Here is a 25285-nt window from a genome sequence, read left to right on the forward strand (position 1 = left end):
GGGAATTTGTGGGAATGTAAGCATTGTACATCCTCTCTGGCAGCAGTGATGACGAGAATATACTGTCGCAAGAAGACATGGCTCTGGACGGCCACGTGGCACTACATAATGAGTCTCTGGCTCATCGTACTGCATCTGCAGCAGCAATTTGAGCAGCAGTTGGCACCTTAGTGACAACAAAGCGGTTACTTCGAGGACAGTTCCGAGCCAGACGCTCTGAGTGTGTATTCCTCTGATCCCAAACTACCGCCTTATGCGACTTCAGTGGTGTCAAGCGGCAGTTCATTGGAGGGTTGGGAGTAAGCCTGTTGTGTTTGCTGATGAAAGTTGGTTCTTTCTCGGTGCCAGTGATGGCTGTGTGTTGGTTAGGAGGCCAGTTGATGGCCTGCAACCAACCTGTCTGCATGCTGGACACGTTGGACCTACACCTGGAGTTATGGTCTGGCTTGCGACCTCGTATGACAGCATGACCACTCTCGTGGTTATCCCATGCACACTGACCAGAAATTTGTACGTGAATGTGGTGATTCGACCGAATGTGCTGCCGCTCATGAACAGCATTACAGGGGGCGTTTTCGAACAGGATAACGCTCGCTCACATACCGCTTTTGTAACGCAGCATACTGTGCAGAATGTCGACATGTTGCCTTGGCCAGCTCGATCACCAAATCTGTCTCTAATCGAGCGCATGTGGGATATCATCAGACGACAACTCCAGCGTCTTTCACTGACATCGATTTCTTGTAGAATCATGGAACATATTTTGTGTTCAGAAATAACGACCTTTCTACATGTACATCTACATCTACATCCATACTCCGCAAGCCACCTGACGGTGCGTGGCGGAGGGTACCTTGAGTACCCCTATCGGTTCTCCCTTCTATTCCAGCCTCGTATTGTACGTGGAAAGAAGGATTGTCGGTATGTCTCTGTGTGGGCTCTAATCTCTCTGATTTTATCCTCATGGTCTCTTCGCGAGATATACGTAGGAGGGAGCAATATACTGCTTGACTCCTCGGTAAAGGTATGTTCTCGAAACCTCAACAAAAGCCCGTACCGAGCTTTCTAGACTCTGAGAAGCTCATCTGCAGAAACCAGCACGGTTTTAGGAAACAGCGGACATGCGAGACACAGCAGGCCCTCTTTGTGCGTTATATACAACAAGCTCTAGATATCGGCTCCCAGGTTGATATATTTCTCGACTTTCGAAAGGCGTTCGACTCAGTTCCGCACTTTCGCTTGCTACAAAAAGTGCGCGCTAACGGTCTATCCGATGACATATGCGGTTGGATAGAAAGTTTTCTAACAGACAGGGAGCAGTACGTCGTCCTGAACGGGATGACTTCAACAGAAACAGGCGTAACTTCAGGTGTGCCCCAGGGCAGCGTAATAGGTCCTCTGCTTTTTACGATTTACATAAAGGATCTGGTTGATCGTATTGACAGCGGCCTTAGACTGTTTGCTGATGATGCTGTAGTCCACAGGAAAGTAGTATCACACGGAAGTTGTGAACAAATCAATGAGGATTTGCAGAAAATAAATGCGTGGTGTAATGACTGGCAGTCATCTGTCAATATTAGTAAGTGTAACCTACTGCGTATAACAAAGCGAAAATCCCCATTAATGTAAGAGTACAAAATAAATGATCAGTCTTTGGAAGCGGTAACGTCCGTCTAGTATCTGGATGTGACTATTCGAAATGATCTCAAATGGAATGATCAGATTACACAAGTAACGGGTAAGGCGAACTCTGGATTGCGGTTTATTGGTAGAATCCTGAAGCTATGCAGTCCTTCAGCAAAGGAAATAGCTTACAATACTTTAGTTCGTCCAGTCTTGGAGTATTGTTCGTGTGGAACCCTTACCAGTTGGGTCTGACTCAAGACATTGAGAAGGTCCAAAGAAGAGCGGCAAGATTCGTGACTGGTACATTTAGCCATCGCGAGAGCGTTACAAATCTCAGAAAGTTTGAAGTCGGACACACTTGCAGATAGACGGCGCGCTAAACGGAAGGGGCTGCTCACTAAATTCCGAAATCCCGTCTTCGCCGAGGATGTAGAGCATATATTGTTACCACCAAATTTCAAATCGCGCAATGACCACCATTCAAAGATAAGGGAAATTAGAGCTGGTACTGAGGCGTTCAGACAGTCGTTTTTCCCTCGCGCGATCCGCGAGTGGAACAGAGGGGGGAAATGTGACTCTGGCGCGAATTGTGCCCTCCTCCACACACCGCTTGGTGGCTAGCGGAGTATATATGTAGATGTAGAAGCAGCGTTAACCGCCTCTGTGTTGACCGACCAAGTGCATCAGGCATGGAGCTCCATCCCACAAACTGACAGCCGGCACCTGTACAATGCAATGCATGCACGTTTGCCTGCTTGCATTCAACATGCTGACGGTTACACCGGTTATTAATGCACCAGCATTTCACATTTGCAGTGGCTTATCTTTGACATACATTAACCTGAGGTCTTGCAATGTTCATCACTTAAATATGTTACCTAGACAAATGTATACCCGAAATTTCATTATTATACATTAATCATTATTTGGTGTTACGATTGTCTTCCGTTAATGTATAGTACAAAAATTGCCTGTTTGATTGATTTCTGCGGTAAGTCTGTTATTTTACTTGAACTCAACAACAATTTTCTTCGTAATAAATAATGATTCGAGTAGTATGATTAAGGTTGGTTGGTTGGTTTAGGGGAGGGGAACAAGCAGCGAGGTCATCGGTCCCATGGGATTAGAGAAGGACGAGGAAGGAACACACACATCCATGCCCGAGAGAGAACTCGAATCTCCGACGGGGGGAGCCGCGCAAACCGTGACAAAGCAGCCGAGACCACGCGGCTACCCCGCGTGGCTTTACCCTGTAGCGATCCATCAGAGACCACGGGTCGCTTATTACCAAAATACAAAATATCTGTGAACAATCTCAGTGGAGTTTGAGTTCAGTTTGTATAAGTTACACCATAAAAGTTTGGGACATCCCGTATATGAATGCGAAGAGCTTTACCATTTTCAGCTATAGCCGCTAGTCTACGAAACCAGAAATAAATGTAAAGTAGTGCCTTGGAGTACGTGCGTGACTTACTTGTAGAGCGAGTACGTTGTGGGCTCTGTAATCTGCCCGGCAATGAGGATGGCTATGACTAGCCCGTAAATGGCGATGATACCCGCCATGACGACGGGGATGATGGACTTCATGATCAGCTCGGGCCGCATCACTGCCATCGAAGCGATGCCCGTGCCGGATTTGGCGGTGCCATAGGCCGCCCCAAACGCTGCAATGGAAAGCAGATTGTCAGTGGACAAGTTGACAAAGTCACTGTGCTATTATGAGAGTGGTCTCCAACCCTTCTTAGGTCTGTATCCCTGAGTGCAATTAGACATTAGTTAGCACCCGCCCCCCCCCAACCACACACCGCCAATTGGGCTCCCCTATATTATCACAAACTTTAGCACCTAACTAAACTGTAGAATGAAAGACTTTCCTTGGAACACTTTTATATTTAAAATGATGGAAGATGAATGACATGTAGTTTGTATGTGTGTGTGTTTCATAATGAATGACGAAGGAATTCGTGGTGGATGGCAAATGCTACCCACAGTGTCTTCTCAGAAAAGAAATCTAACTATCCATAGTGAGGGTACACACTTGTTACGAAACATGCTACCTCTGCATTACTCCTCTCCAATGTTGCACTTGCTTGACCTACACAATGCAACCCCAATCAAAATCAAACACGTTCAGATACGTGTACGATATTTGCTGTTCGTAAATCACTTCTTTGTTGCACTCCTTACTTCTGAACTGACAGAAATTGCTTAATACTTTATGTCTAACCACTCTAATAATAATGATAGTAATAATAAATCCGTGCACAGCACTATAACAGCCTTGATGTAGTTACAACTGTCTCGTGCTGTCAATTAATTCATTTATCTGTTCCGAAGCGCCTTATGAAGCAATAGCCGACCAGGGTGGCCGAGCGCTTCTAGGAGCTACAGTCTGGAACCGCGCGACCGCTACGGTCGCAGGTTCGAATCCTGCCTCGGGCGTGGATGTGTGTGATGTCCTTAGGTTAGTTAGGTTTAAGTAGTTCTAAGTTCTAGGGGACTGATGACCTCAGAAGTTAAGTCCCATAGCCATTTAAATCATTTTTAATGAAGCAACATCAGGACTACTGCAGGTACTATCTACAACTTTCAAGCAGTTTTATGTAGTAAATTAAAAGTACTTTACATAAGAGCCAACTTTAACTATGCGAAAATATGGGTTCTGAACAAAGGATCTCCCTTCTGAAACAAATGAGTTATGAATAGATCGAATCGTCCAAAAATCTCTGATAACGAAAAAAGCGGCGACTTTAGTAAAATTACATCACAGCGTCACTGAATGTCAATAGTAAAGGGTACGTAGTTAGCAAATCGCCCTGTTAGTGATTAATGTAGGCTCCTTCAGGAAACGCTTCCATTGTAGTGACGGCGTTGCATACACTCTTACCGGCAGTCCCATCAAGAGAAACCTTGACACTACTGCCCTTCAAGCTGAAGTACTCAAAACTTGTTCTTAACATGGCGTTGTCGGATAAAACAGGGTGCCACTAAGTTTGATAAAACAAGGTAGTACCCCGTTTTATCAAACTGATTTAAAAATCGCCGTTTGCGATTTTCAAATTGTTTATTTAGTTTGTTCAATTATAAAATTTATTCAAATGGTTCGAATGGTTCTGAGCACTATGGGACTTAACTTCTGAGGTCATCAGTCCCCTAGAACTTAGAACTACTTAAACCTAACTAACCTAAGGACATCACACACATCGCGCAGTGGTTAGACACTGAACTCGCATTCGGGAGGACGACGGTTCAATCCCGCGTCCGGCCATCCTGATTTAGGTTTTCCGTGATTTCCCTAAATCGCTCCAGGCAAATGCCGGGATGGTTCCTTTGAAAGGGCACGACCGACTTCCTTCCCTGTCGTTCCCTAATCTGATGAGACCGATGACCTCGATGTCTGGTCTCCTTCCCCAAAGAACCCAACCCATCACACACATCCATGCCCGAGGCAGGATTCGAACCTGCGACCGTATCGGTTGCGCGGTTCCAGACTGAAGCACCTAAAACCTCTCGGCCACAACGGCCGGCATAAAATTTATTATTATTATTATTATTATTATTATTATTATTATTATTATTTTATTATTATTATTCACAGTGTCTAACTTAAATTATTCCGTAATTATGGTGTCTTATAAAAGGAAAACTGATAGACAGTCATGGAGTCAAGAGAGTATGAAAGAAGCTGTAGTGGCAGTTTTGGCCCAAACAATGGGCTATTTGAAAGCATCAGAGTCCTTCGGGATTCCTCAGAGTATTCTGCAAGGACGTGTAAAATAGGCCTATTTACTATTTTAGAAGAAATTAATTAAACTGTTGCAGTTACTATTATTATTTTTATTATTGTTGTTGTTGTTGTTGTTGTTTTTGGTCTATGCTGCTACAAACCTGTATTTAATCAGGAGTAGGAAAATGAACTGGCTGAATATATCCTGTTAATGGAAAGCAGATTGTTTGGGTTGACCATCAAAAATGGTTCAAATGACTCTGAGCACTATGGCACTTAACGTCTGTTGTCATCAGTCCACTAGAACTTAGAACTACTTAAACCTAACTAACCTAAGGACATCACACACATTCATGCCCGAGGCAGGATTCGAACCTGCGACTGTAGCGATCACTCGGTTCCAAACTGAAGCGCCTAGAACCGCACGGCCACAGCGGCCGGCTGGGTTCACCATCGATGAGGTGCGGAGTCTTCTTGCCGCATAACTTCAACAAGACTAAGATGATGGCAGGTAAATGCTGGTTCTATTCGTTTTTGAAGAGGAATCCGGAAATAAGCCTGCGTTCTGCCGGGCCAACATCTCTTGCAAGAGCAATAATCTTTAAACGTGCAGTGGTGAAGCAGTTCTTTGGTTTGCTGTCAGAACTTAAAATAGGTAAAACTTTGCAACCGATAGAGTCTATAATGTGGATGAGACGGGAATAACAACAGCCCCTAATAAGCAATCGAAGGTAGTTGCCTTGAGGAGAAAACGTTAAGTTGGCGGTTTGGTTTCTGCGTAGAGAGGCATCTTAGTGACTGCGTAGCCTGTGTGAGCGCTTCTGGAATTTATATGCCCACAATGTTTCTGTTGCCTAGACAAAGAGCCATGCCTGAGCTGCTGGATAATGCTCCGTCAGTATCTACTGCGGAGTATCAACCTAGCGGATAGATGCAGAAGGAAATTTTCATGAAGTGGTTCCAACGATTTGTTGAATTTTCTAAACCAACTGCAGAGAAAGCCGTTCTTCTGCTCTTAGATGGTCACTCAACACACACAAAGAGTACTGAACGTATTGATATCGCTAGAGAAAACCATGTTCATCTCTTATGCTTTCCCCCAGACTGCACCCACTGAATGCAGCCCCTGGATGTTGCATGCATGGCCCAATGAGTAATTATTACTCTGAGGAGGTTCGAAAGTGGCTTCAGTGTCATCCTGGACGAGTGATAACCATCAATCAAGTTGCAGGGCTGTATGGGACAGCATTCATGAAAGCTGCTTCTATTGAGACTGCTGTAAATGCATTCCGTAAAGCTGGAATCTTCCAACTGGCTGCAGATATCTTCCCTGATTGGATGCATCAGCTTGCTGAAACAACAGACACTGACCTACCGTTGGAGAAAGGTGATGTCCCGCCTTCGGAACCTACTTCAGAGTCATTAAACAGAGAAACATCTTTTCCAACCACACCAGGGTCTTCCCAGTCGGATAGGCCTAAGCCTTCAGCTTTCCACGTCTCTCCGAAAGACATGAAAGCAGTGCCGATAGCTGAAAGAAAGGAACAAAAATCTGATAGAAGAAGAGGATAGACAGCTGTCCTTACAAGTTCACCTTATAAGGAAGAATTAGTCTTCTACGAAAAAGGGGGAGACTCCCAAAAGGAAACTTCAAATAGGGCCAAATTCTAACAGTTCTAGGCCTACTGAAGTCAGAAATGTTGGACAGAAAAAAGCAAAGAAAGTTGGAAAAGTACGGGAGTATAGCACATCGTCAGAAGAGGAAGGAGAAGATAATAATACAGCTTGCATTTATTGTAATGAACTTTTCTCCAGTTCTAAGTCTGAAGAAGGCCGGGTAGTTTTATAAGTGTAGTGAATGGGCTCATGAGCAGTGGCCGGCATTAATGATGATGATGATGATGAACAATATAAATGTGATTTTTGTACATGAAGTGATTGTCAGGGTTTATAAATGGAGTTTTTTTAAAATTTTCATTATAATGTAGTACCCTGTTTTATCCAACTAGTCTGATAAAACGGGGTAGTTGAATCAAGTGTAAAAAATTCTTTTCTGTGATGAAGCATTTTTTTAATGTATGTTTTTCATGCCAAATTGTAAGTAGACAGTTTGGACAATTAGTCATTAAAAACTCAACAGATTGGTACACATAGTTCACTACATATGCCACTTTGTTTATTAAGTACCCTGTTTTAACCGATTCTCCCCTATTAAATTCTAGTTACGGAAAATCATAATATAGCTTTAGAAGTAGGTATAACGCATAGGAGCACTGTGTATGATAAACGGAGGATCGGTAGATCGATAGATACTGCGAATGCTTTTGACGTGGATTTAAAAATTTATTTATTGACGATCCAAGGCAACAAAGCAATGATTCAGCGTATGTTAGTATTCTGAATAATATACAGAGGATTTTTCGTAAGTAGCTTCAGGGTTTCAGAGAACGATTGCTCGAAAAGACACAAAGAAAAATGACGCACTTCACTGGATTTAGTATCTGTCCCAGTTTCGAGCCGTAACACGTGCTGTGACTTAGTTACATTAGGTGGCGCAAGTTTCAGAACACGTAGACAATTCACCTGCTCCAAACTGCCTCAGTGAACTAGTTAACGCATGCAGATAGGCAACCGAACGAACAGATTTCCATAGCGGCCTGCTCTCGTTGCTTCTTCGTCGGCAGCAATGAACTAATTCCCATATTAGCATTTGCCACGTCACAAATAGTGACCATACTGAGCACTGCCTAATTCTCTGTCCACTGACATGTCATAGTTTTCACGCATTCGCGTTCTGTGTTTCCAGAGGTACTTCCGAGCAACCCTGTACATCAGTGCCACAGATTTCATAAGACTTCATCACAACAAGATTCGAACCCGAAACAGCAATAGCCAGGAAAGTTCCGTATCACTTCCACTATTTCACTAGTCCTATAGGAAGTTTTCACTTCTGTAAATGACACGGAACCTCTTGACTGCGACGCCGCAGAAGCACAATGACGTTTACGGCATTCGCCGCTCCAAATGTTGTCTACTGCGCAGCCACAAGATTGGCTGCTAATGGCAACAGGAGGTGAGCACAGCATGAGGCTACGAGCCGTACTTGAACTGCTTAGTTGAAGAGTAACGTAAAAAATGGTTCAAATGGCTCTGAGCACTATGGGACTTAACATCTGAGGTCAACAGTCCCCTAGAACTTAGAACTACTTAAACCTAACTAAACTACGGACATCACACACACATCAATGCCCGAGGCAGGATTCGAACCTGCGACAGCAGCGGTCGCGCAGTTCCAGATTGAAGCGCCTAGAACCCCTCGGTCACTGGGGCCGGCACGAGTAACGTAAAACAGTGTTACAGTGCTAGTGGTGTTGACACAAAGCAGATCGATGGTAGCGATAAACAAAATAAACATGCCTTATATCTACAACAGTTGCCGAAGTGGGCATTCTGTGAGAAAGGAACGGAAGGAATTTTACGGATTGTGAAAAAGTGGCAGATGAAATATTAGCACTTCTGCAAGATGAGTCGGTGGAATGTGTGGTGTCGTATACGCTCGACTGTGCGGACAATGTAAATGAGGAGTACAGTGCTTAGCAATTGAAACTGATACTGAAACGCCGGCCGCGGTGGTCTAGCGGTTCTAGGCGCTCAGTCCGGAACCGCGCGACTGTTACGGTCGCAGGTTCGAATCCTGCCTCGGGCATGGATGTGTGTGATGTCCTTAGGTTAGTTAGGTTTAAGTAGTTCTAAGTTCTAGGGGACTGATGACCACAGATGTTAAGTCCCATAGTGCTCAGAGCCATTTGAACCATTTTTTGATACTGAAACAAGGGTCGAGCCATGTAGCTGATCATCCTTGTCGGGCAGGGACTCACAAATTGCCTCTCCAGTGAAACGCAGTAAAGGACATTCGTTGCCCAAGGAGCGAGTACTAAAAATAATTACGTACATGTAAGATAATCCGCATCATAGTAAAAAAAAGAAAAAAATTATGTACAGATTTCGAATAAGTCCGCAACAATATGACTGTTTAGTGCATAAGAAAACCTAAGGATATTTAAGAGAGAGCAAGGCATACTTTTTACAAAAACTGGTGGCTGCGCGTTTCTAGGATACTCGATACAGTATATAGAATGTACATGGTAGTGACCTACTACGCTATGCACATCAAATTGCGCCCGGCGTACATACAGTGATTTCAGGAGAAGCAGCGGATGCTAGAGAATTGGAAGATGTAATGTAACGAAATTTCAAAAAAGCGTCAACGTGACAAGGCAAAAATTCGGCAGAATCAGCCAGAATACTTATCCTGTCGTTCAGTAAGGAATTTTTTTCAACTCCGACCAATCGGAATTTGAAGAGGAAACGTATATGAGAGGAACCCTGAAAATTAGAAGTACCAAGAGAGTTCTATAAAGATCAACGCCTTAAAGCATTCGTGTATAATTATGCCGACTTTTAATCTGGATGGTAAATTGGCTGGAAACTTATTTATTGCCCTGCCAGAAGTTGATGGTGCTCTGCCCTGTACGATTCTTTCTCGCGTGCGTGATCTTGCAAGAGCAGTAGGGAATGTTTACGGCACAGGAGCAATAGTGGGAAAGTGCGCGTAAGAGAACTACAACTATGGTATGAGCACTGCTTTTGGCCAATAACTGATCAAAATAGCTTGCATTTGCTTGATTCCTGATCTGCGTATAAAAATCATATTCCTTTACAGCAAAAAATCCCTCCTAAAAAGTGTCCGACATTGCAATTCGTACCACCTGGAATCACTGGACAAATCCAACCTCTGGATGTGTGTTGTTTCTGTGCCTGTAAAACATATTATCGCACAATCTGCAGCTTCGCCTTAAAGGATAGCCAGTTTCACGATACGCTCCACGACAAGACTGTTTTGCATTCTGTTGCATGCCATCACTTTCCATAAATTCTCATCTCCCGGTTACACCAATGTGATATGTATTCTTTAAGAGTGGATAGCTAGTTCAATGTCCTGCACGGTTTGTAATTCCCAAAGATTTCGCCTTCGATCTTGATGCTGCGAACCTTTGTCGTCACTGTGACACTCTAATCACGTAGATAAAATTTCTATTTGGTGTGATGTATGACGGTTTGTTTTAAAGTGAAAAAATGTAAGTGAGTATAAGAAACAATCCTTTACTGTTCGAGTACAGTATTAGTGGTTTGCTGTTTGACATAGCCACGTCAATTAAATCGATATGAAATCGAATGAGCAAGTAAGGCCGGTAATGGGGAAGGTGAATGGTAAACTCAGTCTTGTGGGAAGAGTTTTGGAAAACTGCAGCTCTTCTACAAAGGAGGCCGCGTATATAATACTAGTGTGACCCATTCTTGAACACTACTCGAGTGTTCGGGATTCCCACCAAGTCTGATTAAAGGAAGACGTCAAAGCAGTTCAACAGCATACTAACAGATTTGTTACCGCTGGGTTCGATCAACACGAGAGTGTTACGGAGATGTTTGGTAAACTCGAATGGGAGTGCATGGAAGGAAGACGACTTTCTTATAGCGAAGACAATATAAGAGAAATTAGGGTTAGTACCGATGCATATAGATAGTCATTTTCCCCTAACTCTGTTTGCGAGTGGAATAGGAAAGGAAATGACTATTAATGGTACATGGTACCCTCTGACACACATCATATGGTACATAGATGTAGATGTAGAACATATCGAAAAAATGGGCATGTTAAAAATGAGTTCAGAACCTGTCGATGAACTGGATTTATGGCAGTTGAAGACAATGTTAGGATGGATAGTAAAAGAAATAGACAGAAAAGTAAAAACAGTACGTAGCGTTTTCGGTTAAGTAAACGTGGTTTTCAAAAGAAGGCTTCCAATGCTCCTATAAAGGAAGGCTTACTGCCGCTGTACGAGTAGTTTTGAATTATAACAGGGAGATATTAACTTTTACTGCTAAGTTCATTCAGAAATGGGAATTATTGTGAGTGTAAAACTGTCAAATAGACCTGGAAACAAGCTAGAACAGAAGATGTGATCATTAACATAGTGAGAATGAAATGGTGGTGGGCTAGACCGGTAGCAAGACGAATGGTATACGGGTAGTCCAAACAAGTTTCTTGCTGCATTCGAAGAGGTAAGAGAAAACTGAGAGACCACCCAATGGAAGATGAGCGGATGAGATTAGAAAACATCCTTTATCACTATAGTTGCGTACAGTCGAACACCATAATTTAATGAAACATATAGAACAAGCCTTTATCCAGTAGCAGATGCCGATTAATGCCGATAAAGGTAGTGAGTCATTAAAGATTGCAGTGGGACCTTGTGCATAAATAGGTGCGGGATTTAATGGCAAAGCTGAATGTATAGCGCGTTTCCACCTCTAATAATGAGTAAACACCATAGGACCATCCGCAGACGGATCGTATTAAGAAACGTTACATTAATCAGTCATCAAAATGCTTTATCCATAGTCTAGGATGAGTTGTATAAATCCTTATTTAGGAATATGCATTAATTTATGGACTGTTAACGGTGTCCACGATGCAAGATGTTTGTGAGGGGGGGTTGGGTTGTTTGGGGGAAGAGGCCAAACTGCGAGGTCATCGGTCTCATCGGATTAGAGAAGGACGGGGAAGGAAGTCGGCCGTGCCCTTTCAAAGGAACAATCCCGGCAGTTGCCTGGAGCGATTTAGGAAAATCACGGAAAACCTAAATCAGGATGGCCGGACGCGGGATTGAACCGTCGTTCTCCCGCAGTGTGCTAACCACTGCGCTATCTCTCTCGGTGATGTTTGTGTATTTCCGTTTTTAAGCCGCTGCAGGTTTGCAACATATCACATTCAGAGTCAAAGTTGACGTGTATACTCGTGTATGCATGAAATATCAGTAAACTGGTATGTTAGCTACAAGGCAAATATTTGCAGAGTGTGTTGGATATGATTTCGACTGAGAAGAAACAGATCTCCTCAACTTAACCGTTGTGCCACATAAATAACAAGACTGTGTGGGAAATATCCTTCCTTCCTCCTACATCGCTTCATTAAGTTGCAAGTAATCATTAAGCTATAATTTCAGTTTTCTGTGCTAATTAGAAATCAATTTAAACATTGTCAGATGAGTACTTATAATAAGTGCTTCTATAGGTGGAATTATGTTCATGAACGTCTTGATGCCTACGCCATGACAACAATCCGAGTTCACTGGGTGCAATGCGTGTCCTTGCATCTGGTCAAAGCAAAGCAGTCATCTCGCGGAAGGTCTATTTGCACAGCACAGCGGGCCTGCTGAACAAGGTAAGCCGTTTTCTTCCTCTGATTTGAGAACTGCTTCACATAATTGATTATGCGAGGATATACAGTTCAACGTGGTGTCCTAAATATTCACAGACGACTTTCCATTTTGCATGTAAACAAAGAAGCGTCAGAAAGAAGAAGCTATGGTTACTGTTTAACGTACCGTCGAGGTCCAGCCGATTAGCGACGGAACACTACATCTGCTGGTGAAGGATACCGTCGAAAATGCGCCATAAAATTTTAGGAAGAGCCAATCATGTATCGGGTCTCATACTCCTACTAATTACATGCTAGGTTTCTCGTAAGCCGTGAACTACAATGGGGCCGTCTACATAGTTCGACTTTTGGTGTTGTATGTGATTCAAAACACAATTACGAATTTTTGCTTGTGTAAGCACTAGAACTGTAAAGTACTCTGACGAACTTATTAAACAATGTATTCACAACACCTTCAACAAGTCAGACTTCACGTATGGTACGTTTATCCAATCATGAGAACTTGGCTGCTCACAAGAGTGTAGAACACAGCAAACCCAGAGCTACAAACGTGTCAGCGCTTCTGTGCTTATACTACTCGCCGCACTAAAAATGGAACGAATGCTGTAAAATTGTTTTTTAAGTTACTGAAAATTAAACTGGCAAGAAGAAAACATTGAAATAAATATTCAATAGTTTTCTTAATTAACCATATACGAGAGAGGTGACGAAAACTTGCTTTTGTATTGTTTAATACTGTTCTGCCCAGTTGCTCATAGAATTTGACGACGACATGTTATTTTCTTAATAGGAGCTACTGAGTAACATTATTATTTTCATAGTACTTTGGTATGTTCGCCAAACCCCTGACGAGGCCGTTGTTCGCGGTCGAGAGTCAAAGTGATCTGCGATCCGAGAATCTACCGTAAGCGGTGGTGGTATCGTGTACATTGGGCAGTGACTTCGGAACCACAGATTTCCTAATGCGACCTCCAAGTTCAGTCTCATATTAGTTCTAACCTGGATTCCTGTTCACTTGGTCTACGCTAGCTTGCATTTCGGGTGTGAATACTTCGCGTTGTCGCACTCTCTTAGTTTGCGTTTGTACCTCACCGCACGTTCCGACTTCCTGGTCGCCGGTTACACTGAGTCTAGATGTTTGTTCACGGGAACCACTCGTGGTAGTACTCCTTGCTCATCCCGAGAGAACGCTACCATGTAAATAAGCGAGATATAACAGTTACCTTAAATAACCTACCTCCTGCGTCTCCCCGCCCCTAAGAAATACGGATCTTCCTTTGACAATTAGGCCTGCGTTCCTAAACGAGACAGATAGTCAAACAGTAGTTGCTATTGGAGGAGTATTTGTGGAGAGACAGAATTACGTACGGTTCCTAAAGAGGAGCAGAGACCTTTTCAATAGCAGCAGTAGTCTGTACTGACTAATCAGACCTTGCAACGTAAGTGACATTGGTATTTCCATGTTGGGAGTGCGGCTCGGTTGATATCATGAGGAAATTAAAGATGTTATATTTTCCGAGGATATGCTGCGCTATCATATAGTTTAATGATTATGGCAAGCTCTTGAGTCTATTATTTGGGAAGTAAATCAGTCCTCTATTTGAATCTCTGGACAGGAACTTTCCAGGAGTCCGTTGTCAGAAGATGAAACAATTCCGATATTTAACTGGTCAGAGTTTGGGATAATAGATCCCTTAAATGTGTTGGTAATTTATAGAGAACTAGAATAGAGAAATGTATAAGCTTTAAAAGGGGTTTAGTGAAGTACAGCAGAGAGAATCTATTGTTCCAAAGCACCAATAGTAACTTCAGAATTGGGATAGTCACTACGGATGTACTGCAGGGATAGATATTGGGTCCATTCTTGCTAACGTTATACAGGCTGTCACAGAAACTTTGCAAAAAACTTCGAGGGTCCGTGGTGGGTGTCTGAAAAAACAAATCGGGGATCGGAACATAGTCCAACGACGCTACAGAGCATCGAAGTTACAGGCGCCGGCGCATGCCACTAGGACAGTAAACGTGACTTTGTACACTGACGGACTGTAGGCGGAACATCTCGCAATGTTGTCTGTTAGTGAATGATCGTGACTGATTTCCACAATCGCCAGTGTAGAAAATGGATCTAGTTGCTATGTAGGTAGGCCTTTTCTCCTATGAATGCAATGCTCTGTTTTCTTGGTGGATGACTGTTTGGAGACAGGTTTCATTCTATAGTTTATTTTTCTCCTATATACGGAAAACTATTGCAGATTTTTGAGTCTTTCAGGAGAAAAATAAACTGTGGATGAAAACCCGTGTCTGAAACAGTCATCCACCAGACAGCAGAGGATCACGTTCACAGCAGACAAGGCTTTTCTACGCAGCAGCTAGCTCCATCTTCTCCTATGGCGATCGTGGCAATCAGTCACGATCACTGAATAGCTAACAACGTTGCGAGACGCTCCGCCTATGGTCCTTCAGCGTACCAAGTCACGTTTACTGCCGAAGGGGTGGCCTAATTTAAGGCGCCGCAGCCTATAGCTTCGTCGCTCCGTAGCGTCACTGGAGGACATTTCCGGATCCGGGTTCCTATTTTCGATTTGTTCCTCAAGACACACTCTAAACCCCTCGAAGCTTGTCGCAACGTTTTTGGGACACCCTTCTTCACCCAACAGAGGAATCAGGTTTTTCTGTGAATGATGAAAGCGTCAGACACCGTCTGTCCACTTCCTGGGCCATTATATCTTTCTGCCACTTCCCACTTCTCTTTACCCTCCTTTCCCCACGCTGCTTCCAGCTCCTCCTTAAGGGAGCAAACGTCTCCCTCCTGTTCCCAAAATATTCTGCCTTGTTTCCACATCACACCCCTTCCCTTTTCCTCCCAATGAGGTTACCTACCGCAACACCTGCACAGTGATCCTGAAATTACTTTTCTACGACAGTTCAAACAAATCACGCTCATCTTAGTTTACCTATGGATACCTTAATCGATATTGTACAACTCCACAATCCTGGGATATACGTACTAGCTCTCACAGCTGAGGTGCCAGGTTCGACACCCGTATCCAACACGGGTGTGAGCTTTAAACTGCCGTCACTGTGTATGTCCTTTATACCACGTATATTTAAATATAGCTCACAGTTTATGTATGCTTCAAAATTCTTGTTTTATGGCCGCTAAACATCCAGACTTCAGATTTAAAAAATGGATCTAAGTTGTTCCTCCCATCTAATTCAAATTCTTTGTACTGATAGATATTAAGTCCGGTTCATTACATGTTGCTATCTTTTATTGCTTTCAGTTTGCAATTCGTCCTTTATGCAACTGAATTTACAATATGTAAATTTTATGTGAGCTTAACTCCTTTACTTTCAAGGAAACAGCGCCACTGCCAACTATATATATTATTCAATAGAATTAGGGGAACACATGTATCAACGTGTATCATGTTAAATCTATTTTGACATAGAAGGTACCTATGGTCTTATTCCTAGGCTTGAGATTTTCGATTTCAGAGTAGGCAACAATTAAAATCATTCGCCATCTCCTGGCTGTGTTACGTATTACAGTGTCAGGTGACCCCTCAAAAGGAAGTAAATACCGGCGTCCCAGTGTTTCTAGTGAGGTGCACAAGATGACAGTTGTCACTTCTGGATGTTCTATTCAACCAAGAACGTGCAATGCGACATCTTAATGCTGTGGAAGTTGCAAGGGCGGTGTTTGATCCGAAGAAGGATGGACTTTCGGGCGTGTTGCTGCAGATGGGAATGATTCTCGATGTGTCATCCATAGGTTGTGGACGTATTATAGGGAGACAAGTCAGTATATAGGGCGAGTTGGACAAGGTCGTCGACGCATTACAACCTCACGCAAAGACCGATACTAACGACCTCTGTTTTGCGGTGTCTTACGGCTACCGCCAGAGCACTTCAAGGCGACCTCAAAAGGACCAAGGGAGCCGCTGTGTTCTATCATACTGTAATGAACAGTTCGAGTACCCCGATTGACATGACAACATCTAGCAGTTCGCCTTCAGTTACGCTGTTCCCATGAGAACTTCGTAATTGGAGAAATGTGTTATTTACAGAAGAGTCCAGATATCCTCTGGCGCAAGGTGATGGCTGTGTCCGTGTGCGGAAACTCGTGATGAAAGGCACCTGCCAAATATTGTCCAGGAAATCGACAGATTTACGAAGTTCTGTGATGTTGTTGACAGCCACACGCATCTTGTCATTATCCGTGATCGCCTTAGCGCAAGGTAGTATATGAACAGATCCTATTGGGCCATGCGGTGACTACTGCACACGTTGGTGGCCCTAAATTCCTCCTGAAGCCAGGATTTTTGTGGTGGGCGTCATCAGGGATGTCTTGCAAAGCCTGAACTTTGAAGTAATGTAATGGCCGGCGGTGAGCCCCGACCTAAACCCCATCGTGCTTATGTGGTACATGCTTGATAGACGCGGTCGTCCTGTTCCACAACAGACTCTCCAAGAACTCTCATGGGCTGTCATTGAAGAACAGGAACGGATGCCACAGGGTGACCTCAGTAGACTTATACGGAGCATGCCACGTAGATACCAAGCACAGAAGGTACAAACGTTGTTGAAGTCCAATGACAAGCACCCAGAATACGGGATGAATGATTGTTTCAACTTCGTTTTCGACACCTATCATACGTTTCCGTTTTCTTTATGCAAACGATTTAGGATGTAGTGATGTTTTGTTCTGTAACTAATTTGTGAAGGATAAAGGTATAAGTTGATAACATACCCAGTCCTCAGTTACTGCTCAGTGGAGCATGGCACAAGCCCAAACTCATGTTCCCCTAATTTTTTTGAGCATACTGTATGCAGTTCACATATTTCATTTATACTTGTTCTTGAATTGTTAAGTTTGAGCTATTCTTTGAAGATACGTGCTGTCTTTCTCTCCTAGCCGTTAATGCCAAATTTCGTAACCTGAATCATTGCATCTTCTTAATTGTACTCATGAGATTGTTTGGACTCCTCTTCACTACTCACGACCAAAAGTAAGTCCTTGGCTTTACTGAGGATGGAACCTGGTTTCTCCTTCTGGCAGCACGCTGACCCTTCAGCCACGTGGAGGGGCTAAGCAGTCAATCTTTCTCGGATGTGACATAAGAGGCCTGAACTTGATCAATCTTGAAGTCGCTCATAAGAGTTTGTTCGTTGCGTTACTTTTAGGTTGGTAAGTCAAGTCAGTAGAGTTGAGAAAGGAGTATGAAGAAACTGAAAAGCGAACGGTTTGAGGAAAACAGATGATATTTACAAGGAGATTAAGATAACAAATGGTGACATATCTCTTCGGTGTACTAGATAAAGGGAAATGAATCATGTGGAGGAATAAGGGACCCGACATCGTAATTGGACTTTGAGTTCAAGAAAGAAACCATGTGTTGATGCGACGCCTGTAGAATGTAATCGTTGCGGCTCACAGGAACAAGAACGTCATGCGTCTTCTTCCTACTTACAAAACAAGAGACTTATCAACAAAGTTACGGGAGGTAACACCGGGGTAGAATCAGATAAACGTGACTCTTGTTTCACAATTAGCCGGACTTCTTATGTTTCCAGATAGCTGATTAATACAATACACAAAAGGAAGATGAGATTCTGACCAATAATTATTTGTTACAAGAAAGACATCTAAAATCAGTGTTTATTTCAATCATTAACTGGATAGGTAAAAACAGAAAAATTATTTGTGGCATTTGTAGCTTACGAAAAAACGGTACACAACCTAAGGAGCCATAAGATATTCAGAAGTTGGAATGGAACTACAGAGACAAGTAGTTTGCAACGTCCACAAGACCCAAGGGAAATAACAAGAATGAAAAGCCGAGAAATAATGTAAGACGGGGCTATAATGTTCAATATCGTAGCGAAAATGGCGAATTTCATTGCGCCCTAGCTGCCTTAAAAATAATGAACTGTATGAATTGTACATGAGTGAACCATTAAACAAGAGAGCACGGGTTCAGACTCAGACAAGAATTTCATGTTCCAATGATTCTCCTGAACCAATATATCTAGAAAAAGAACGTATCTTGTTTCCATAGTATGAGAATTTTTGGTGAGGGTACATCGTAACACAATAAGGATGTCCTTAAAAATCGAAGATATTCTACCCATTCCTTTCCTGATTTGTTCTTTTGAGGCTTCATGTAACATGTTGCCCAATTTGAGAAATAAATAGTTGTCACATTCCATTAGACGAGATAATTTGTAAATTCTCTGAAACAAAACAGAAGCCCTGCGGCTCACGAAGTGATAAAATCCCAGTAACCTTAGAAAAATCTTGGGTATAGAGTTTTCGTGAAAAGAGTTATTTTCTTAACAAAAAACAGAACTGGAGTCTTTCGAATTTACATTAATATTGTTGAGGATCGAGAAATTACCACCCAGGTAAAGACTTAACTGTCAAAGCAACGGTGAAAACAGCTCCACTGAAACAGGGAGAACGTCAGAAACAAGAAACAACAAGCAAGCTGAGCGAAACTGATCGAAATTATACGCGTATTATTCAGGGATACATGTCTTCAGCATTTGTTTTTGGTATGACAACAGTTTATAGCGACTCGCAGTGTGCTAACGAATGTATCTTAGGTTCTGCATGTACCAAGAATTATTTTGGTAATGTACATTGTCATAAGTAAAAAATAAACATTCCTGACCAATCCTGTTATTTCATTGTAACCGAGTTCTGACGGAAACAGAGTCTGTCAGAAACATAAGTGGAGTCTAGGAAACTATCACAGAAGTAGATGGCTGACGTGAATTAGTTGTATCATTTGGACGAGATTGCATCTGACATAAAGGAAGAAAATTGAGCTTCGTAACTTAAATGCGCCAAGATCCTCATTTGTCATTTCTATAACTATTCAATGCAAACAATTCTGGCAAGACACTCCACATCATACGCAGCAGAATTACAGATGATTTTATTACAATAACAAACTTCCGGGGAGAAATGATGCTTATATCCTGACAATAACATTAATAAACTAGGACACTTATGACAAGTATAACAGATACGACATGTATAACAGATTATATCCGTAAATCGAAAGTAGCGCTTTGCGTGGGCTAGGGTGATGGAGTTATAGCGAATATCTTCCTACGATATTACAAGTGTCATTGGGACATATTTCCGATAGTTCAGAAGATATGGATTTGGAAGGACGGCATTTCGATTAAGTTTCATTCCTTAAGCCGAGCTTGTGGTATGTCTTTAATAATTTCGTTCTCTCATACTTATACTCCGTGCGAACAGGCCTCGTAATATCCAAAGATCCAAAGGTACGACCGACCGCCATGTCATCAGACGATTGCGTCACTGGTTGTGGGTGTAGATGGCTATGTTAGCTCTTCCGGGCGTTGTCAGTTTCCGTGACCGGAGCCGCTACTTCTCAATTAAATAGCCCTCAATTGACCTCACAAGGACTGAGTGCACCCCACTTGCCAACAGCGCTCGACAACCCAGACGGTCACCCGTCCAGGTGCTAGCCAAGCCCGACAGCGCTTAACTTCGGTGATCTGACGGGAATTGGTGTTACCACTGCAGCAAGGCCGTTAGAAGTTTCATCCTCTTCCGGACATTACTCCCTAAACTACCTTACCCGTTTAGTTAAAATTACAAAGTGTCGGCAACAGTCACACAGCGTTCTAAAACTATTACGAATCCGGAAACTGGATCAACATAAGATGATTACGTGTAAGTTGACACAGGTAGGCAACGCGACTTGGACAGGAATCGATGTAGCTCCTATTCTAGGTCATAACATGCTACAAGTTCCCCATGTTTCAAGGGATGCTCAGTATGTTACCAGTCTGACACAGACAACACGTGATTTGAAGAAGAATGGTCTCAATCCAACGAAATTCCTAAATGTTCAATACTCTAAGTGAAATATACTCTTTTGGCTTCATCCAGCACCTACACGTAGTAGGCCTTTTAATTAGGATTTGTCTTGTTAGTGGTATAGTCTGGTCACATGCCCTCGCGGTTGTCCCCTTCTCACCTCGGGACACAAGTTGTGTACCCCATTAGCTTGCGCTAGCGTCAACAAAGTATAGATGTAACAAAGTGTTCGAAATGACTGTAAATCGTGTAACTTAGACGGCATGTGAGCATCAGCCCATTCACGTAGTCGGCTGTGGGTAACCGCCTAAAAGCGACATCCAGGCTAACCGGCACACCAGCTCTCAAGTGTAACTAGAAGACTGATTTCATCCGGGGCCGGCGCGCTCCCCGAATCCCGAGATTGGCAAGTTAACGTAGGCGACTATTCCGTTGGGTTGCAGTAAGAACGATCGAACTGTGTCCCAGCCACAAGATCACCTTTTGATGTGAATCTTCAAGCACTCAGTCGTTTCCCCAGGTCTGGAATCAAAAATTTGTCTTTGAGGGGCAAAACCAGTAATGAAGATTTTGGGACGAGCAGCAGAAAGTCACGGAATTTTGTAGCAACTGTCTGCCAGAAGAGCTTTGGTGCTCTATCGTGACGAAAAATTTATTTTTTACAAGATGTGGACATTTATCCTGAGTAGTTTTTCTGGCATTGAAGCATAGTAATCATCAAAGACGGAGTTATCTATGCGTAGTTATTCTATGAGCACCGTATCATGACCATCTTACAAAACAGTAGTCACGATTTTCCCTACAAATGGAATTAATATTTTGATTGATTTATTGTACTTTCGCTTTTCATTATCCACTCATTGGACTACTCCATATTCTGTGCGCTTAATGACGAATTTGTACTTCATTTAAAATTATGGAAGTAGGAGAAATTCACTGTAATGGTCTTTAAAACAACTCTACACACGCTTGAATAATGCTTATTCATTGAATAATGTTTATTTGGTCAGTGGTTAACAGACGAGGCGCCCAATTTTGCAGTATTTCAAAACTTGACGTAAGATGTGTTGAACACGGCTTATAGAGACGGTGTCGATTTTAGTGAACTCGCTTACCTCTCGGCTTGGGGTCACTGAGATAATACAGGCAACCTCAGCCATACTCTCGTCGACTGAAGAGGTTTTTGGACGGCACGAGTGCTCAAAATCTTTAAAGGTCAACGATCATCCTTAAATTCTGAAGAATATTTCTTAACTGTCGCAAACTATGACCAAGAATCCTTTGATAATGAACTTAATCCTCTTTAATATCCGTTACGATCGAACGTTGTTAAACTATATTTAGACACAGTTCGTTATTCATTTTTCACATTATTCATGAAAATCTTAACAGATAATTTCCAACTACACACATCTCCAAAACTTGAGAGCGTGCCGTTTCAATATTCGTAGTTTCCAGATGCTCTACTATTTAGCACACATTCACGACATATTTGCCTTACATCACGAGCTTTTAAAGTAGCCTTCGAATAATCTTGAAAATATTGAGTTTCCGCTACAATGCCATGACTTGTTACTTCCACTCAAATTTCTAACTCTTAAGTCTTTTAGCATACAGACTAGCTACACTAACTGCTAAATCTAGTAGGAACTGTCTCAGTGAATAGTGTTTTATTCAGTTGTAGTCGCATATCAGTGCTTTGCAGAGTACAGTAGGACATTTTTTCATAACTTTTATCTCCTGGTAGTGGTAGCGAGGAATGGATGTGTGAGTAAAGCAAGTAGAGTCGTCATTATGGAAGCTCATTTGTAGACAGATTTGCCGAAGATAACAGATACATCAACCTTGGCCCTCCTAACTACAACCTTCTTGATCTCACGCACGAAGAAGGCAAGCTGAGTTTTATGCGATAGGTATTTGTGTAATTCGTGTTCATTCCTAGAGAGGAGTTCTTCGGTCTCCAAAGCAGCCATGGATAAGGTGTGTTTCACAATTCTAAACTTAACTGACCTCAGCTTGACACAACTATGATTCTGTGAATATGTCTTGCGATGCCTCATAAAGCGTGGAACTTGCATCATTTTTTTCATTCCTGTGCGACATAATTGTTAATATATTTTATTAACTGTTGCCTGAAGAGTACAAGGCACTAGTAATATCACCATAATAGGCACGTCCGCTTCCATTTTACACAACCTCCTCTTGTATTTCTTACGAGCACAAACTTGGTTGCCTAAAGATACTGCCACCAACTGTTACTTAACGGAGACAAACAGGTGACTCACCGGAAAATATGATAGCTGACGATGCCCCCATGACACCAAAGAAGGGTCCGTAGATGGGGTTCTCCTCTGGCAGCTCCGACGACGACATCTTCGCTGTGTTAGGTCTTCAGAAAAAAAGACGTGAAGCAGAGGAAACCCACCAGCTATGGCGGCTGACTGTACAAGAGTGATCACTGGAAATCTGTAGACGATATCGACACAGGGCGTATTCACGTGACGCACAGAAAATTTCGAGTGTATCTGATTTCATACTCGATGCTTATTGGTCGCTGCAGCACTCGAATTAAGCTGCGAGCGAATGGGGGGAGAGATTTCGCAGAGTCCTGCGCGTCGGGTTCTGAGATAAAAACATTATCGGTCGTGCGATATCACCTGTCCTCTTGTAATGTCTCTGCTGTCCCGTAAATCGACCGCTGTGGCGCTGATACCATCCAGACAAGTGTAACAGATCTGTTAGTGGTCACTACACTACTTTAACACACCCGTTTCTTCTTCGAAATATACGTCCTTGCGAAGTACAGCGAGAAACATATTTTGCAATTATCGTTACATTTATGCCGCGAGAAACGGGCCACACAGTAACGATGATGAACAAGTGCTCATGGCTCTTAAGGTATGCACTTCAGAGCTCATGTTTTCTGGAAACTTTTTCTTGTTTTGGTGCATACTACCTCCACCCAAAATATGGAAAACAAAGAGCTTGCAATAGAAGAAATGTTCTTCGCAGTACGGGAAAGTAAGGCAGAACTAGGGACCTTAAGGTTTAATCCATATAAATTATTTTCACTGATCAATAAGTCTGCAAATTACGATTTGTCACATCTCTTACATATTCAACAAAATGATACTACACTATTGGCCATTAAAATTGCTACACCACGAAGATGACGTGCTACAGACGCCAAATTTAACCGACAGGAAGAAGATGTTGTGATATGCAAATGATTAGCTTTTCAGAGGTTGGCGCCGGTGGCGACACCTACAACGTGCTGACATGAGGAAAGTTTCCAACCGATTTCTCATACACAAACAGCACTTGACCGGCGTTGCCTGGTGAAACGTTGTTATGATGCCTCGTGTAAGATTGAGAAATGCGTACCATCACGTTTCCGACTTTGATAAAGATCGGATTGTAGCCTATCGCGACATAAGATTGCAGTTTATCGTATCGCGACATTGCTGCTCGCGTTGGTCGAGATCCAATGACTCTTAGCGGAATATGGAATCAGTGGGTTCAGGAGGGTAATACGGAACGTCGAGCTGAATGCCAACGGCCTCGTATCACTAGCAGTCGAGATGACAGGCATCTTATTCGCATGGCTGTAACGGATCGTGCAGCCACGTCTCAATCCCTGAGTCAACAGATGGGGACGTTGGGAAGACAACAACCATCTGCACGAACAGTTCGATGACGTTTGCAGCAGCATGGACTATCACCTCGGAGACTATAGCTGCAGTTACCCTTGACGCTGCATCACAGACAGGAGCGCCTGCGAAGGTGTAGTCGACGACGAACCTGGGTGCACGAATGGCAAAACGTCTTTTTTTCGGATGAATCCAGGTTCTGTTTACTGCATCATGATGGTCGCATCCGTGTTTGGCGACATCGCGGTGAACGGACATTGGAAGCGTGTATTCGTCATCGCCATACTGGCGTATCACCCGGCGTGATGGTATGGGGTGCCATTGGTTACACGTCTCGGTCACCTCTTGTTCGCATTGACGACACTTTGAACAGTGGACGTTGCATTTCAGATGTCTTACGACCCGTGGCTCTATACTGCGAAACCCTACATTTCAACAGGATAATGCACGACTGCATGTACAGGTCCTGTACGGGCCTTTCTGGATACAGAAAATGTTCGACTGCTGCCCTGGCCAGCACATTTTCCAGATCTCTCAATAATTGAAAACGTCTGGTCAATGGTGGCCGAGCAACTGGCTCGTCACAATACGCCAGTCACTACTCTTGATGAACTGTGGTATCGTGTTGAAGCTGCATGGGCAGCTGTACCTGCACACACCATCCATGATCTGTTTGACTCAATGCCCAGGCGTATCAAGGACGTTATACGGCCAGAGGTGGTTGTTGTGGGTACTGATTTCTCAGGATCTATGCACCCATATTGCGTGAAAATCTAATCACATGTCAGTTGTAGTATAATATATTTGTTCAATGAATACCCGTTGGTCATCTGTATTTCTTCTTGGTGTAGCAATTTTAATGGCCAGTATTGTAGTTAGGTCTCAGCTTAGAATAAAACAACTCAGCATGAAAAATAATAACCTCGATAGGTGCAAAATATCAAATTTTGCTTCACCAATGGGGTAAAATAGGGTACCCATTTAAATGAATGAAAAAACTCGAAAACGTCAAAAAAGTTTTATTCTATGGCTTTTATGAAAACATATAAAGAGACTTAAAATTGCTACCAGGGGATGAAATCATTCTGACTGACGAAAATGGCTTTAACAAGGAATCTTAAATTTTCCAAATTAGA

At 42.8% G+C, this 25285-nt stretch overlaps 1 protein-coding gene across 1 annotated transcript in view; it reads right to left on the minus strand.

Annotated features, from left to right (window-relative positions):
- The window catches only part of LOC126094683 (V-type proton ATPase 16 kDa proteolipid subunit c-like), a 39902-nt gene extending 16957 nt beyond the window's left edge, over positions 1 to 22945 (minus strand). The window contains exons 1-2 of the mRNA XM_049909204.1: positions 22785 to 22945; positions 3101 to 3290 (exon numbers count right to left, since the gene is read on the minus strand). Of these exons, the coding sequence (XP_049765161.1) occupies positions 3101 to 3290; positions 22785 to 22872 (278 nt within the window). The 5' untranslated portion in view covers positions 22873 to 22945. The remainder of the gene's footprint in view (positions 1 to 3100; positions 3291 to 22784) is intronic.
- Positions 22946 to 25285: the final 2340 nt, after the last annotated feature.

The sequence above is a fragment of the Schistocerca cancellata genome, chromosome 8, assembly GCF_023864275.1.
Source record: "Schistocerca cancellata isolate TAMUIC-IGC-003103 chromosome 8, iqSchCanc2.1, whole genome shotgun sequence".
Lineage (NCBI taxonomy): Eukaryota > Metazoa > Arthropoda > Insecta > Orthoptera > Acrididae > Schistocerca > Schistocerca cancellata.